The following is a 12,273-nucleotide window of genomic DNA, read 5'->3' as shown; positions in this document are numbered from 1 at the left end:
AGTACACCACCAGGAAAGAGTTAATTTCTTGTTTACATAATTTCTAATTACTATATGGAGTTATGAGATTGATCACTGTTCGATATCTTCGCCTTTCATGTACAACACATTGTCTGTCTTTTGAGGCGTGGCTTATCAAATGAAAATTTTTATTTCGATTCACCGAATACATCAATTTACACAATTTAAAAATGAATAATCAAATACATAGAGTATTCATGTGTAAAGTCAAATTACTTGTATAAAGTGAGTATTATTGCACTCTGTAAATTTTTATAGTCTATTTTACATCGGGTTCGGAATCTCGAAGCGACTGTAAAAAACAAAAAATAAAGCAAAATGGCGGTTGTAGAACAAAAAAGACCAAACATGTTTATATAATTATTTTTTTCGCATTTGCATGTACGATCAAAGGAATAAAAATGTTTAGGGTGAGTTAGATGTTTTATAAATCTTTTAACACACATATATATTTTAAAAGGCAGTGTCTAACAATGAATTGTTTGTTTTAATTGACACATTGAACTATGACTCACGGAAGAGCGATGTCTAATTATATCTGCTGATTTTCCTTATGGACAAGTTTTTCAAGTGTTTAATTAGAATTGTACCATGTTGTACTTGGTATCACATGCGGTTCCATATATGGATCTCGTGATCTTTTTGGCTCCTCGTTGGAAAACTCTATCATCGCCTGCTACATGTACCTGTCAAACTCAGAAAAGATGAAATTTTGAAGGTGGGGTTTTGAAAAAAAGAGAAAATTGATATTGTTTCACTAAGAATGCATTTTTGGTATGCAAAGAATGCAATTTTATATGAGTAATCCTCCATTTGTTTTCTTTTTGTTTTTCTTCTTTTAATGGCAAGTGACAGTTGAAGTCTTTGTTCTAAGAAAATGAGTGGATGCAGAATACTGTAATAACCATATATCATGTTCAGATGAAAGGAAGTGAAGAGACAGTCCTAGTCATTTTTTAGTCGTCAATTGATGTTCATTTAAAGTCTTTGATGAAATCATAAGTTTCGTATTGCTTTTAACAGCGTTTTGTTTATTGATTATATCGAAGTGATTGCTGTAAAAACATCAAAATGAATTACTTGTATTTTTAGAAAATTGAAATATACTACTGAGTATTCATGCAAGAAACCATGGTTAATAGTTTCAGCCTCTAAATTCAGCATTTTATAAACTCATGTAAGGAAGTTCGCCCCTCAGCTTTTGATTGAGTATATCTGTGTTGACAATGGTTCGATACTTGTCATGTTGGTTCAATTCTGTATTTACTACTTAAACCTATCCAGCTGAATTTTTTAAATGTTGATTCCAAGTATGTAAAAGTTGGAAAAGGAAGTATATATATTTTGTGGCAGAAAATGATTGTTTACTCAAAGAGATCTAAATTTGTGGAATTTTATAGGTTTTGTTTTATCCAACATATTGTCAATAATTTGTACAGTTTTATAGGCTTTGTTTTATCCAACATATTGTCATTAATTTTTACAATTTTATAGGCTTTGTTTTATCCAACATATTGTCATTATAATAATTTGTACAATTTTATAGGCTTTATTTTATCCAACATAACGTCAATAATTTGACCCCTAGGTGTGAATTTCAATTTGATATGTTTTTGTAAACAGACACATCTACAAACCCTGCATAGTACTACTACACCAAATGAACTGTTCCATTAACCCCGAAGAGTACTACTACATCAAATGAGCCATTCCATTACCTTGCTGTTTTAGAATAGTTATGTTCCCACACCAAACTGTTCTGTTCTTAGACCAAAGGATTCCGTTTTCAGAGCGAATTATTCCCTTCTCATTTTCATCATTCGTTCCTGCATGGTTATTCGAAGTTAAACCTGACATTATCGAGTCATTGTTGATCAGCATTGCGCTTGGTCGAGGATGAAGAAAACAGAATAAATTTATTGATGAAAAGAACAAAGATATTGTGTAGCATGGGATTTTTATTCCAGAATGGATCGCTGTGACCCCAGTTTTTCATTTTGATTTCATAATTCTTCAATAATCTATAATATACTCCCCCCCCCCCCCCCCCCCAAAAATGACAATATTACAAGACTTAGATGTGAACATTGTAAACTGTTAATGTTAGTAAATTTTCACTGTTACTTTACAAGTGATTAATTGTGACAAATATTGTGAACAGTTACAGGTTAAGGTGTGACCGTGATGGGTTCCCATGGAAACAAAGGAGCCGACCTTATTTTTGACCAGTTCCTGAAGGCTGGCACATGTAAGTCTGTGCTGGGCTCATTCCACCAACTATGTGAGAGTCTGGAGCTCAAACACACCAACCACAGACTGTTTTATCGTCGCCTTAGTAACCAGCTGACGTCATGGAAAGCTCAAACTGTTTGGGTGAAGCTCAACAAGAGGATGGCCCAGAAAGAATACCGAAAAGGGGAAGCATGTGCCAACACCAGGGTTAGTAAACAAACCAACAAACAAAGGGGAAACATGTGCCAACACCAGGGTTAGTAAACAAACAAACAAACAAACCAATACAAACAAACAAAGGGGAAACATGTGCCAACACCAGGGTTAGTAAACAAACAATACAAACAAACCAATACAAACAAACAAAGAGGAAACATGTGCCAAAACCAGGGTTAGTAAACAAACCAACAAAACAAACAAAGGGGAAACATGTGCCAACACCAGGGTTAGTAAACAAACCAACAAACAAACAAAGGGGAAACATGTGCCAACACCAGGGTTAGTAAACAAACAAACAAACCAATACAAACAAACAAAGGGGAAACATGTGCCAACACCAGGGTTAGTAAACAAACCAACAAACAAACAAAGGGGAAACATGTGCCAACACCAGGGTTAGTAAACAAACCAACAAAACAAACAAAGGGGAAACATGTGCCAACACCAGGGTTAGTAAACAAACAATACAAACAAACCAATACAAACAAACAAAGAGGAAACATGTTCCAACACCAGGGTTAGTAAACCAACAAACAAACCAATACAAACAAACAAAGGGGAAACATGTGCCAACACCAGGTTTAGGAAACAAACAATACAAACAAACCAATACAAACAAACAAAGAGGAAACATGTGCCAACACCAGGGTTAGTAAACAAACAGAGGAAACATGTGCCAAAACCAGGGTTAGTAAACAAACAATACAAACAAACCAATACAAACAAACAAAGAGGAAACATGTGCCAAAACCAGGGTTAGTAAACAAACAATACAAACAAACCAATACAAACAAACAAAGGGGAAACATGTGCCAACACCAGGGTTAGTAAACAACCAACAAACAAACAAAGGGGAAACATGTGCCAACACCAGGGTTAGTAAACAAACCAACAAACAAACCAACAAAAAAACTAATACAAGGTTAGTAAACAAACCAACAAACAAACCAACACCAGGGTTTATAAACAAACCAACACCAGTGTAGATTGCAGCATGGTAATGTAACACTATGTTGGAACAGTCAGATTTTTTTTTTGATGCAGTACATTTTGTTTCAATATAAATGGGTATTAGGTTGAACAGCTTTATAATGCATTCTATGCTTATTCTATTGCTCTAGACAGGTCCTAGTGACCAGGACAAAGTTTTGTGGTGTGAGTTTTACTGTGTTTACTTTCTTCAGGTCCTGGTTATTGGGGCCGGGCCTTGTGGTCTGAGGACAGCAATAGAGGCGGCCTTCCTAGGCTGTAAGGTGGTGCTGGTGGAGAAACGAGACAGCTTCTCCCGTAACAATGTCCTTCATCTCTGGCCGTTTCTCATCACTGACCTTAAAAACCTTGGGGCCAAAAAGTTCTTCGGCAAATTCTGTGCTGGTGCTATTGATCATATAAGTAAGTAGAGGTCACAACACCCTGCAGTAGGACATCAGTCTGTATTGTTGCACAGTAAAACACGGTTACAGTGAACAGGTCTATAACGAATTAATGCTTACAGCGAAGTGAATTACATTACTACTGGATATAAAAAATTAGGCTTATACCAAATCAACACTGCTAATAACCCCTGCACTTTGCCATAAGCATGTTTTTACTTGATTTCACAGAGTACATTAACTCAGTTCACAGTGACTGAGATTGAGTTGTGTGGTGACTGAGTTTGAGTTGTGTGGTGACTGTGATTGAGTTGTGTGGTGACTGAGTTTGAGTTGTGTGGTGACTGAGTTTGAGTTGTGTGGTGACTGAGATTGAGTTGTGTGATGACTGAGATTGAGTTGTGTGGTGACTGAGATTGAGTTGTGTGATGACTGAGATTGAGTTGTGTGGTGACTGAGTTTGAGTTGTGTGGTGACTGAGATTGAGTTGTGTGGTGACTGAGTTTGAGTTGTGTGGTGAATGAGATTGAGTTGTGTGGTGACTGAGTTTGAGTTGTGTGGTGACTGAGTTTGAGCTGTGTGGTGACTGAGTTTGAGTTGTGTGGTGACTTAGTTTGAGTGACTAAATTCGCGTTGGTCATGTGTAGCAAGATAATCAAGCTTTGATTTTTTATTGCACTAGGTATTCGACAACTGCAATGCATTTTAATGAAGGTGGCGCTGCTGGTAGGGGTGGAAATTCATGTCAATGTTTCCTTTGACGGACTGATCGAGCCGACAGAGGAGCAGTCCAATGGTAAGCACAGAGTACTAATCGCTGAGGGATCACAGTTTGTACAGCTTTACGTGATTTTCTTTTCATTAAAAAGTGTAGACAAAGTGTTTCTACATCAATGAATTGCATTGCAATCCATGTAGAATTATACAGGACTTGTATAATAAATGTACATGTATGCATGTATGCATGTTCAGATTTCAATGAAAAGGAAATAAATTACCCCCTCCCTTCCAAAAGGAAAGAAAATTGCAATCTTCATGATTAAGGTTATAAAGTTTATTAGGACTGTGTTGCTGGATTGTTTACTTGACCTGAGAGAAATTTAGTGACCCAAATCAAAGATTTTTTTATTAATTTCTTTTCTAATCAGCATCCTAAGTTCATTTCAACAGGAAGTCATATACGCTGGAAAGCAGAGGCTCAGCAGACTTGTGAAAGAGACATGTATAGAAGTCCTAGCTTTCACAGTCTTTGGTTTTCAGACCAGGCGTTAATTTTGTAAACTAAAATAATCGTAACCAGATAGAATTACTGAACAGATTCGCACAGTAAAAGCCAATAAATGAAATGAATTATTTAGACAATGACATAATCAGTTGATACAATTATTATTACAGTGGGTTGGCGATTTGCATGTACTCCGAATGATCACGTGGTGTCGGAATACGAATTTGACGTTTTAATTGGTGCTGACGGAAAGCGCAACACACTGCAGGGTATGTATTAACTCATGTTCATTTCATTGTCTTGGGGATCACTACTTAATTTTGTCTAGTCTCCCGAAAAATTAGTGATTCCGCATTAATTCTTGATGAGACCCCCTTCTGAAATCAAATGTGTTGCTTTTATTTATGGAGAAAAGCAATTGTGATTTAACATTCCTGTGAATTGACGCTATTTCACTGAGTTTTAAAAGATTTGTAGTATAAATTATATCTACAGTTTACGTGTATCTGTAGATCGCACATTTTAGATTTTGTGCTCTGAGGACCGTTTTACAAAACAACTTATGACCAAGTCACACAGTCTTAAATTTGTATTACACTGTTATTATTTGAATAAAGGAATTGAAATGTTTCTGAAACTTAATTTTCAACATTATTTCTTCATTATTTTACATTGGAGTGAATTATCTTACAATAAGCGGGAGAATTCCAATATGTAAAGTAAGTCGTAAGTTCTTTTGTAAAATGGTTTTTGAATTTTTATTTTTAGTAACACATTGTGAACTTCTTTGTAATATATATAGGCTTCAGACGAAAAGAGTTTCGGGGAAAGTTGGCCATCGCAATAACCGCCAATTTCATTAACCGTAACACGACAGAGGAAGCGAAAGTGGAGGAAATTAGCGGCGTTGCTTTCATATTCAACCAGAAGTTCTTCAAGGACCTCAACGAGAAAACCGGGATCGATCTGGAGAACATTGTATATTACAAGGACGACACGCACTACTTCGTAATGACTGCGAAAAAGACGAGTTTACTGGATAAGGGTGTGTTACGTGACGACCGTGCGGATACAGCCATGCTGTTGTCGCCGGATAATATAGACAGGGACGCTCTGCTGGAATACGCAAAAGAAGCCGCAGATTTCTCAACAAACTTTGCCATGCCGAATTTAGAGTATGCAATAAATCATTACGGACAGCCGGACGTAGCCATGTTTGATTTTACGTCAATGTTTGCGTCTGTGACGGCATCGAGAGTAATTGACAGACACGGACACAGGTTATTGATGGGTCTGGTGGGAGATAGTTTACTAGAAGTGAGTTGCATAAAATTAGTTTTACAAGTGAGTTTGTGTTGCATTGCTTAATTTTTAGAAAGTGAGTTGGTTAAATTAATTTGTAAGAAATGAGTTGAGTACAAGTTCGCTCCAAAATCACCTTTGAGCTAATAATAACAGGATCTGTTTCATCTGATTTCTAAATATCTTTATAATAAAATGAATTTGTCTATCAAATACAGTCATGTGGACCATTTATTATATTTTTTTGCAGTTGTAATAAAATTAGATAATTTGGTCTGTTCAATTGCTTTATCGATCAATCATAATGAAATTAAATACTTTAATTCACTCACTATAATGAACTTAAATCCTTTGTTTCGCTCTTTGTAATAGAATTAAATCCTTTGTTTCGCTCACTGTAATAAAATTAAATCCTTTGTTTCGCTCACTGTAATAAAATTAAATCCTTTGTTTCGCTCACTGTAATAGAATTAAATCCTTTGTTTCGGTCTCTGTAATAAAATTAAATCCTTGGATTCGCACAATGTGATGAAATTAAATCCTTGGATTTGCTCAATGTATTACTAATAAATTTGTAAAATTACTTTATTGGTTGGATTAATTGTAATCCCTGCAGTTTATTGAGTTAGTAAGACATTTAAGCATCCTCTTTGCACCTCTATCTTACTACTAGCTTCTTCTGACAGGTACTGTTACTTAATTGATGGAACATTCATTTGTATTTGAAATATTAAATGTCTATATTCGTATTTCAGCCATTTTGGCCGACAGGATCAGGATGTGCCAGGGGATTTTTGGGTGGATTCGATGCGGCCTGGATGATCCGGAGCTGGGCCTCGGGCAAAATGACGCCACTCCAAGTCATCGCAGAACGGGAGAGTATTTACCAGCTCTTATCTCAAACCACACCTGAAAACCTCAACAAGAACTACAATGAATACACCATAGATCCCAACACAAGGTGAGAAACTCCACAAACAATAGTAAGATCCCAACACAAGATGAGAAACTCCACAAACAATAGATCCCAACACAAGGTGAGAAACTCCACAAACAATAGATCCCAACACAAGGTGAGAAACTCCACAAACAATAGATCCCAACACAAGGTGAGAAACTCCTCAAACAATAGTAAGATCCCAACACAAGGTGAGAAACTCCACAAACAATGGATCCCAACACAAGGTGAGAAACTCCACAAGCAATAGATCCCAACACAAGGTGAGAAACTCCTCAAACAATAGTAAGATCCCAACACAAGGTGAGAAACTCCTCAAACAATAGATCCCAACACAAGGTGAGAAACTCCTCAAACAATAGATCCCAACACAAGGTGAGACACTCCACAAACAATAGATCCCAACACAAGGTGAGAAACTCCTCAAACAATAGATCCCAACACAAGGTGAGAAACTCCACAAACAATAGATCCCAACACAAGGTGAGAAACTCCACAAACAATAGATCCCAACACAAGGTGAGAAACTCCTCAAACAATAGTAAGATCCCAACACAAGGTGAGAAACTCCACAAGCAATAGATCCCAACACAAGGTGAGACACTCCTCAAACAATAGTAAGATCCCAACACAAGGTGAGAAACTCCTCAAACAATAGATCCCAACACAAGGTGAGAAACTCCACAAACAATAGATCCCAACACAAGGTGAGACACTCCACAAACAATAGTAAGATCCCAACACAAGGTGAGAAACTCCACAAACAATAGATCCCAACACAAGGTGAGAAACTCCACAAACAATAGATCCCAACACAAGGTGAGAAACTCCACAAACAATAGTAAGATCCCAACACAAGGTGAGAAACTCCACAAACAATAGATCCCAACACAAGGTGAGAAACTCCTCAAACAATAGATCCCAACACAAGGTGAGAAACTCCTCAAACAATAGTAAGATCCCAACACAAGGTGAGAAACTCCACAAACAATAGATCCCAACACAAGGTGAGAAACTCCACAAACAATAGTAAGATCCCAACACAAGGTGAGAAACTCCACAAACAATAGATCCCAACACAAGGTGAGAAACTCCACAAACAATAGATCCCAACACAAGGTGAGAAACTCCACAAACAATAGTAAGATCCCAACACAAGGTGAGAAACTCCACAAACAATAGATCCCAACACAAGGTGAGAAACTCCTCAAACAATAGATCCCAACACAAGGTGAGAAACTCCTCAAACAATAGTAAGATCCCAACACAAGGTGAGAAACTCCACAAACAATAGATCCCAACACAAGGTGAGAAACTCCACAAACAATAGTAAGATCCCAACACAAGGTGAGAAACTCCTCAAACAATAGTAAGATCCCAACACAAGGTGAGACACTCCACAAACAATAGTAAGATCCCAACACAAGGTGAGAAACTCCTCAAACAATAGTAAGATCCCAACACAAGGTGAGAAACTCCACAAACAATAGATCCCAACACAAGGTGAGACACTCCACAAACAATAGTAAGATCCCAACACAAGGTGAGAAACTCCTCAAACAATAGTAAGATCCCAACACAAGGTGAGACACTCCACAAACAATAGTAAGATCCCAACACAAGGTGAGAAACTCCTCAAACAATAGTAAGATCCCAACACAAGGTGAGAAACTCCTCAAACAATAGTAAGATCCCAACACAAGGTGAGAAACTCCACAAACAATAGTAAGATCCCAACACAAGGTGAGAAACTCCTCAAACAATAGATCCCAACACAAGGTGAGACACTCCACAAACAATAGTAAGATCCCAACACAAGGTGAGAAACTCCACAAACAATAGATCCCAACACAAGGTGAGAAACTCCTCAAACAATAGATCCCAACACAGGGTGAGAAACTCCTCAAACAGTAGATCCTAACACAAGGTGAGAAACTCCATAAACAATAGGTCCCAACACAAGGTGAGAAACTCCTCAAACAATGGATCCCAACACAAGGTGAGACACTCCACAAACAATAGTAAGATCCCAACACAAGGTGAGAAACTCCACAAACAATGGATCCCAACACAAGGTGAGAAACTCCACAAACAATAGATCCCAACACAAGGTGAGACACTCCACAAACAATAGTAAGATCCCAACACAAGGTGAGAAACTCCTCAAACAATAGATCCCAACACAAGGTGAGAAACTCCACAAACAATAGATCTGAGTACCATCAACCCCAACATGAGGTTGTATAATACCATAAAGTTTCCAGTCTTCACTCAAGTGTACAAGGGGATGCCCCATGTTATGGAGCCATTTATTCGTCATGCATCTTGCTCTTCCGTGTTTGTTTCTTACTAGGTCATACATCGACAAATTGGTTTTATTTACTAGGTACCCTAACCTCAACACCAAACTTCTTCATCGGTTTTATTTACTAGGTACCCTAACCTCAACACCAAACTTCTTCATCGGTTTTATTTACTAGGTACCCTAACCTCAACACCAAACTTCTTCGCGTAGAACAGGTGAGACACTTGTATGACTGTGGGGACCAATCATACGAAGATGGAATCTTTGACCATCCGGCCAAACGACTTAGAAGTGGTAGGTCTGACTCTAAACATCACAAGATTTACACGTTGTTGTTTTAAGTCCTAGGCCGTTCCGTCAGTTGGACAAACTCCCTACATTTTGTTGTTATTACAAGTATTTTGCAATTCTGTCAAGTGGACTAACTCCACCCTTTGATTTTCAAGTTGTTATTTTAAGTGTTTGGCTGTTCTGTCAGTGGACAAACTCCCTACATTTTGTTGTTATTTTAAGTGTTTGGCTGTTCTGTCAGTTGGACCAACTCCCTACATTTAGTTGCTATTTTACATGTAAGTGTTTAGCTATTTACAAGGTGTAAATTTTTGCCTGTGTTTGTTATTCCAGAGGAGTGTATTGACAGCTACACATTGTTACACTGGTGTCAGCGAGTCCTGAACAACAAATTCCGTAACGTACACATCATCGATCTGACAACATCCTGGAGAAGTGGACTCGCTCTGTGTGCCTTAATTCACACCTTCAAACCGAGTCTTATGTGAGTGTATAGTGTGCCTTTATTAAACTCGCATGAACCTACTTAAATAGGAGCAACTGACAGGCCTACTAAGTATCTGAAGGAAAATTGCATACTTGTACACACGTACAAATGATAGTTAATTGAATTTACAATGCAATGTACATTTTGTAATTCATTGCAAGTATGTCAGAATTAATTATACACCTGTACTGGGAAAAAGGATATCAAACAGATGATTGAATTAAGAAATTAATAAAAAATAACATCAATTATGTGGGTTTTTTTTTATAATTTAAGGCCCAAAAAATTCATTTCTCAGGCCAAAAAAATTAGAATTTTGAAGAGGCAGACATGAATATTTATAACTCAAGAGTTACCTCATTTACATAAATAAAACAATGTAAATGAAGGAAAAAATCCATGGCGGTACCTTTTCAATAGATGTGGTGTTGTCTGAGAAACTATTGATTAATTTTGTTTGGCCTTAACAATGCATGAATTTATCCAATAAATTGCTGGGATTGAATAGCAGGTACTCTCTGTTATTTCCAGTGACTTCAACTCCCTATCATCGCTAGACGTGATAAAAAATAACCAGCTAGCATTTGATGTGGCCAATACAGAGCTTGGGATCAGCCCAGTGATGACCGGTCAGGAAATGGGCACATGTTCGTCTCCGGACAAACTTACGATGGTCAGCTACCTGTCCGAGTTCTACCACAAGTTCCACAAGGAAAGATATCCGAGTGGTTTGTTACATTTTATCATATTTATGGAGTGTTTTCCGGCATGCTTTTGATTAAAACTAGAATTTTTTCGTAAATCTTGTTAAAGAACATGTTATTCTACAATACAAATAGAACATACTGTATCAGAAGCTGCATAAATCTTGTTCAGCAGAAAGGATATATTCCATATACACTGTAGGTGTTTAAAGCAGCCAAGATTTGATTGTTTGTATGGATTTTATCTGTTATCACTCTGTAAAAGGAGTAATGAAGTCTCTGATAACAATCGATGGTCAGACTCTCTAACTGTAATGTTTTACAATTTTTCAGTCAGGTCATACTTTTTAAGTGTATTGTTTTAAGATTTTTCAGTCTGGTCAGACTCTCTAAGTGTATTGTTTTACGATTTTTCAGTGGATGCTCCGGTTCGCAGAGAAAGCCATAAATCTCCTCTTCACAGATCTCTTCTTCAGAAAATCCGCAACAGTGCCAAATTATCCCGATCAAAGAGGGTGGGTCATCCTGTACTCTATATATAGGGAATTCCATAGGGTCATCATGTACTCTATATATAGGGAATTCCATAGGGACATCATGTACTCCATATATAGGGAATTCCATAGGGACATCATGTACTCTATATATAGGGAATTACATAGGGTCATCATGTACTCTATATATAGGGAATTCCATAGGGACATCATGTACTCTATATATAGGGAATTCCATAGGGTCATCATGTACTCTATATATAGGGAATTCATCCCAATCAAAGAGGGTGGGTCATCATGTACATGTAGTTTATTTAGGGAATTCCATAGGATCATGATGTAGTTTATTTGGGGAATTCCATAAGATCATGATGTAGTTTATATGCGGAATTCCATAGGATCATCATGTAGTTTAAATGGGAAATTCCAAAGTTACCTGGTTTTTCTCACAGTATATCAAGATTGTTTCTTTGAGAAAATTGCAAAGGTATGAATGGTTTTTCTTTTCCAAACCAAAACAGAGCTAGAAATTATGACGAATAACTGAGTATGACAAATGTGGTAGAAAAATCCAGGTAACAAAGAGATTGATAGATCTGTAACACATGCATCATAATGAAGTCACCCATCAATGAATTTCTCATTGTTATTGAGAAATGTAC

At 37.2% G+C, this 12,273-nt stretch overlaps 1 protein-coding gene across 14 annotated transcripts in view; it reads left to right on the top strand.

The window, feature by feature from the left end:
- Positions 1-311: 311 nt before the first annotated feature.
- The window catches only part of LOC125673352 (protein-methionine sulfoxide oxidase mical3b-like), a 53,481-nt gene continuing 41,519 nt past the window's right edge, over positions 312-12,273 (top strand). For 7 of the 14 annotated variants that reach the window (XM_056159373.1, XM_056159371.1, XM_056159372.1 and 4 more), the window contains exons 1-11: positions 318-431; positions 2,183-2,460; positions 3,657-3,864; positions 4,528-4,641; positions 5,241-5,339; positions 5,873-6,387; positions 7,128-7,333; positions 9,811-9,929; positions 10,260-10,410; positions 10,945-11,141; positions 11,535-11,632. In XM_056159373.1, the coding sequence (XP_056015348.1) occupies positions 2,206-2,460; positions 3,657-3,864; positions 4,528-4,641; positions 5,241-5,339; positions 5,873-6,387; positions 7,128-7,333; positions 9,811-9,929; positions 10,260-10,410; positions 10,945-11,141; positions 11,535-11,632 (1,962 nt within the window). In that variant the 5' untranslated portion in view covers positions 318-431; positions 2,183-2,205. Of the gene's footprint in view, positions 432-515; positions 740-2,182; positions 2,461-3,656; positions 3,865-4,527; positions 4,642-5,240; positions 5,340-5,872; positions 6,388-7,127; positions 7,334-9,810; positions 9,930-10,259; positions 10,411-10,944; positions 11,142-11,534; positions 11,633-12,273 lie in introns of those variants that run through there. The other 7 variants (XM_056159368.1, XM_056159369.1, XM_056159366.1 and 4 more) reach the window with 3 other exon arrangements.

Source organism: Ostrea edulis, chromosome 3, assembly GCF_947568905.1.
Source record: "Ostrea edulis chromosome 3, xbOstEdul1.1, whole genome shotgun sequence".
Taxonomy (NCBI): domain Eukaryota; kingdom Metazoa; phylum Mollusca; class Bivalvia; order Ostreida; family Ostreidae; genus Ostrea; species Ostrea edulis.
Note: the sequence above shows the minus strand (reverse complement) of the source record. Positions and strands in the feature narration are given on the sequence as shown.